This window comes from Ochotona curzoniae, unplaced genomic scaffold, assembly GCF_017591425.1.
Source record: "Ochotona curzoniae isolate NIBS_2020 unplaced genomic scaffold, NIBS_Ocur_1.0 patch431, whole genome shotgun sequence".
In the NCBI taxonomy this organism is placed as follows: domain Eukaryota; kingdom Metazoa; phylum Chordata; class Mammalia; order Lagomorpha; family Ochotonidae; genus Ochotona; species Ochotona curzoniae.
Genome location: NW_024467008.1, coordinates 7,447 through 12,800, shown reverse-complemented (window position 1 = coordinate 12,800; position 5,354 = coordinate 7,447). Strand labels below are relative to the sequence as shown.

Sequence of the window (5,354 nt, the reverse complement as noted above, 5' to 3'; positions counted from 1 at the left end):
ATTTTTTAAATTACTTATTCTAAACTTTGCAAGCTACAAAGTAAATACGTAATTGTATAAGGTCGGAGACATCCAAGAATATTCACTGTGTTCAGAGAACCTAGAGTTTCATCAGAAAGTCTCTGTCAGCTGTCTGATGCTTGATTCTCTTGCTTCAAATACTTGTCCTTGAATGTAAAATCTTAAGTGGACGGATGTGTGATTCCCTGTACACTCTGTACTCTCTCTTGTTGATTGAATGCAGGCCCTAGTATAGAATGCGGCCCAGTAAATCACAGATTTGAAAAAGGTAAGAATGATTTTCCGAGGTAGGCATCTGAGGACGAATCCTGCGACATTTCTGATTTGAGCAGTGAGTAGGCTTTGTGGAACATTGCCATCTGTTGAGTGACAGTTGCTTTGTGGTGCAGTCTTCACCCTTTTTCCGAAAAGAGTTCAGCACAGGGGTACTGAGTGGCGGCCTTGGGCCTCAGACCTTGGGGTGCCAGTTGTGATATCATGAGGACTGCCCAGGTTACAAAGGAAAAACAGTCAAGCTAGTGTTGGTGCGATAAGCACAGTTGTGGTAATTTGGATATTTATGTTGGACAAAGAGGTTTTACAAACTTTACCTTATGTGTCAGGAAGGTATGTCAAAGGCTTTGATATTTTAATGTAATGGATGTGAAGGTTATTTGCATGCCAGTGTTAACTGGTTTGGACTTCTGTCAGGGACTAGTGAAATATGCCACAATATTTTTTCCTAGTATGGCACATTTGTAATTCAGTGGGTAGTATTGGATTACACAGTTGGGGTAAGAATGGAACATGAAATAACGGTTTTGCATCCAGATCCCGCAAGGCCTTCTGTACTGCTGTAGTACTTCTGTTAGAAAGAAAACTGGCTTCTCGATTCTGCCTCGACTCTAGGTGGTCCTGGGCACATGGCGCAAGACGCGGAAAACAAGAAATATGCAGTTGATGATGTTCCCTTCTCAATACCTGCTGCCTCTGAAATTGCTGACCTCAGTAACATTATCAATAAGTTGTTGGAGGGCAAAAATGAATTCCACAAACATGTGGAGTTTGATTTCCTTATCAAGGGCCAGTTTCTGCGAATGCCTTTGGTCAAACACATGGAATTGGAGAATATCTCATCGGAAGAAGTCGTGGAGCTGGAGTATGTTGAGAAGTACACTGCACCTCAGCCAGAGCAGTGCATGCTCCACGATGACTGGATCAGTTCAGTGCAAGGAGCAGAGGAATGGATCTTGACTGGTTCTTATGATAAGACTTCACGAATTTGGTCCTTGGAAGGAAAGTCGATCATGACAATTGCAGGACATACCGATGTTGTAAAAGATGTGGCCTGGGTGAAAAAAGACGGTTTGTCATGCTTATTACTGAGTGCTTCTATGGATCAGACCATTCTCCTATGGGAGTGGAATGTGGAGAGAAACAAAGTGAAAGCCCTGCACTGCTGCAGGGGTCACGCGGGAAGTGTGGAGTCCATCGCTGTGGACAGCTCAGGCACTAAATTTTGCAGTGGCTCTTGGGATAAGATGCTAAAGATCTGGTCAACAGTCCCTACAGATGAAGAAGACGAAGTGGAAGAATCTACAAATCGACCAAGGAAAAAGCAAAAAACAGAGCAGTTGGGATTAACAAGGACTCCCATTGTGACTCTGTCCGGCCACAAAGAAGCAATATCCTCAGTTCTGTGGTCAGATACTGAAGAAATCTGCAGTGCTTCTTGGGATCATACAATTAGAGTATGGGATGTTGAGTCTGGCAGTCTTAAGTCAACTTTGACAGGAAATAAAGTATTTAATTGTATTTCCTATTCTCCACTTTGTAAACGTTTAGCTTCTGGAAGCACAGATAGGCATATAAGACTGTGGGATCCCCGAACTAAAGATGGTGCTTTGGTGTCACTGTCCCTAACTTCACATACTGGATGGGTCACATCAGTAAAGTGGTCTCCCACTCATGAGCAGCAGCTGATTTCCGGTTCTTTAGACAATATGGTCAAGCTATGGGATATAAGAAGTTGTAAGGCTTCTCTTTATGACCTGGCTGCTCATGAAGACAAAGTGTTGAGTGTTGACTGGACAGACACAGGACTACTTCTGAGTGGTGGAGCAGACAATAAATTGTATTCCTACAGATATTCACCTACCACTTCCCACGTGGGAGCATGAACATGAATGATGATCTGTTTAGAGTTTCTGTCTGTAAATGAAACTGGTAGAGAACTGTCAGATCACACTGATGCGGATGCATATAGTATGTAAACATTTATACAATGTTTTCATCCTTCATAATAGCTAATATATCAGCCTTTTTTTTTTCATTTTGTATTTATAATAGCTTATATTTATAAAATATAAAGTGTGGCCTGCATTCTCTACCTTATGCAAATCATTGAAACTAAACCCTTCTCTTTAAAAGGATTGGTTTGAATTCAGGTTTACTTTTGAAATGTAAATGTGAAAATCAAGTTCTTTACATTAACCCTTTTAGTTATATTACATAAACATCCCTCAGAATTTTATCATTAGCTTTAAAATAAGCATATTTTTAAAATGTGACTTCCATCCTTATTGTATTGACACGCAAGTGGCATTTTTACAGTCTTAACAGCCTTTTATTAATGGTAGATCCATTTGGTCCCCAAATGTAATATATATCTGATCTTGTTTGGGTGGAGTTCAAAGCCAAATCCATAGTGGTTTGAACCAGTTAGGAGTTTAGTTCTTACAACTGTGGAAATGCAGAGGCATGCCAGGCCTGGCAGAGTGACTTCCTTCAACATCCTTTCACATAGATACCCTAAGAGCTAGCATCATTCCTGAAATAGAAAGAAAACTGCCCTGTATTCTAGACAGTTTCCATTACTGCTGACTGTTCATAAATCAGATTCTATATGGAATCTATATGGCCATATCATTTTATGAAACTATTTGTGGATGACTTCTTCCCCCAGATGTAAGTTGAGTGAAAGTGAGACCTTATTTATTTGCTCTAAATTCCCAGCCCCTAATGCAGTGACAGGCACATAACACACATGTAACTAGTTATTCATGCCTAACCCCTGTTTAAGGTAATGTTTGATTGACTCTGTTGGATACCAGAGAATTACTCATCCTTTGTTTTTATATCCTTCAATATGGAAATGTTAATATATGTTCCATTGCTTAAAGCAAACAATGAGAAGAATAAAAGTAGTATTAGGATAGAAGATAGGCTTTGTTTTCATTGAGAGGGAAGAATGGTTTTCAAAGATTACAAATAGGATATACTTATCAAGATTATTAAATGAAACGGCTCTTTGTTTCCATTGTGGTTTGAAAACTTCAACTTGTTGTCATTTGTATAGGTTCTAAAAATGCTGATGATTAAGACAAGAACACAATGAGCTACAGGAGGTGATTTGATTTGTTACCGCTTGTCTTGGACAACAGGTAGTAACTGGGACCATTGGGTTCTTCTGTACCTCGCTAATGTGACTTGCCACACTGCCATTTTCATTCTCTGTTTCAACAGTGTTTCACAAGTTGCTGAAAATGTAAATCAGGTTCAAATATGAAATGCAAATCAGAGGGAAACAAGTGCTAGAGGGAACTCTGCATCAGGTCCACACAGTGTGACTTAGGATGTGACTCCGTGGAGGTCATGTTACAAGGGCAAAGCTGCTCAGCAGAAGGAAGCTGTTTGTTTGCAGTGTTGGCATCAGCTTGCCCTGTTTATGCTAAGAGAGTGTGGTCAGAAGTTCCAATCACAAAATTTCAGTTGTTATTGCAGATATACTTGATTTTCCCGAAGGAAAAATGGCAACATACTTGAGATGCTTCTCTTTCTTTGTTCTTCCCCCTTTATTCCTTTACAGTTAACAATTAACAGAGCAGTACTTCAAGGACAACTAGTTCTTTCCTTCTTTCCTAGACAACAATAGTTCAAATCCATTTCCTTAAGGGCTTCAGTGAGGCCTAAGAGACAGCACACTGTGCTACATGTGGTCTATGCCTCGCCATTTCCCCCTGAAGAGTGCTTTTGAGCTTTCTCCCTAGAAGTTTCTTCATTGTTTTCATGCATTCACAGCATTCCAGTTTGAGGACACCCCAGCTTCCCATTTCTTCCAGTTCTTGGTTAGAGGCCTGGCAGTGTTCATTCAGAGGTGACTGAGGTTGTGAAACTCAAGGAAAGAACATGAGGGGAGCCACGTGCAGGTGAGCACGGGAACTCGGTTTTGCTTAGAATATCTTGCGTTTCATTGCTGTTCATAGCAGTTTGGATTCCAGAAGCTGTTCTTGACATCTGACATGATTGTGTGGATCCACGTTGTCTTCAAGTCAGTTTTTGTGGCATTGGGAACTCTTCCCTATGTAATAGATTTTAGATCAGCTGTGTCACTATTTATATTAAACATGTGATCACTTTATCAGTGTGATTTAATGAAACTAAATGCTAGTGGAGGCTGTTTAGCCTAGTGGTTATGGTGTTCCTTGGGATGTCTACATCCATTTCAGCCTCTGTGCTTGAGTCATGGTTCCACTTTGGATTACAGCTTCCTGCTACTGTGTACCCTAGGAGAAAGCAGGTGGTGACCCCAGTGCTTGAATCCTTGCCACTCATGTTGGAGACACAGCTGGAGTGCTGGGCTGCTGGATTGGGCTAGTCCTGAACTAGTGAATTAAACCTCTATCTTACATTCACTCTTTTTCTGCTGTTTCACAATTTAAAACTTGAAAAAATAATGAAACAAAGCGTGTAACTATGCAGTATAAAAACTATAGTATAGAAATATTAAACCTTTCATATGTGTATACATATAACCCAATTATGTTTGTGTCTTTCTGGCCTTAATATAATATTAATAGCAGTAATAGTAGAATTTTTCTATGGGGAATTTTCAGAATGTTCATGGAAAATGTATATTCTGAAAAGTCTATACATTTTGAAACTTTCTGAATCAAAATAATTTTTTTTAAAGATTTATTTATTTTATTGGAAAGTCAGATATACAGAGAAGGGGAGAGACAGAGGAAGATCTTCCGTCAGATGAGTCACTCCCCTAGCAACTGCAATGGCTGGTGCTGTGCCAATCTGTAGCCAGGAGCCAGAAATTTCATTCTGGGTCTCCCACAGAGGTGCAGGGTCCCAAGGCTTTGGGCTGTCCTCTGCTGCCTTCCCAGGCCACAATCAGGGAGCTGGATGGCAAGTGGAGTGTCTGGGATTAGAACCAGTGCCCATATGGGATCCTGGGCGCGTTCAACGCGAGGACTTAATCATTATACTATTGCGCCGTGTCCCCAAATAATCTTTTTATAATCATTTTCCCACAGTTTGTAAAGGTCAGATCATTTTAATTCTTC

The 5,354-nt window shown here is 40.4% G+C and overlaps 1 protein-coding gene across 1 annotated transcript; it reads left to right on the top strand.

Annotated features, from left to right (window-relative positions):
- Positions 1-923: 923 nt before the first annotated feature.
- On the top strand, positions 924-2,788 carry LOC121167801 (ribosome biogenesis protein WDR12-like). Its single transcript, XM_040997444.1, has 2 exons — positions 924-2,203; positions 2,777-2,788. The coding sequence occupies exon 1, from the start codon at positions 924-926 to the stop codon at positions 2,178-2,180; it is 1,257 nt and encodes a 418-aa protein (XP_040853378.1). The 3' UTR covers positions 2,181-2,203; positions 2,777-2,788.
- The last annotated feature ends 2,566 nt before the right edge of the window (positions 2,789-5,354 follow it).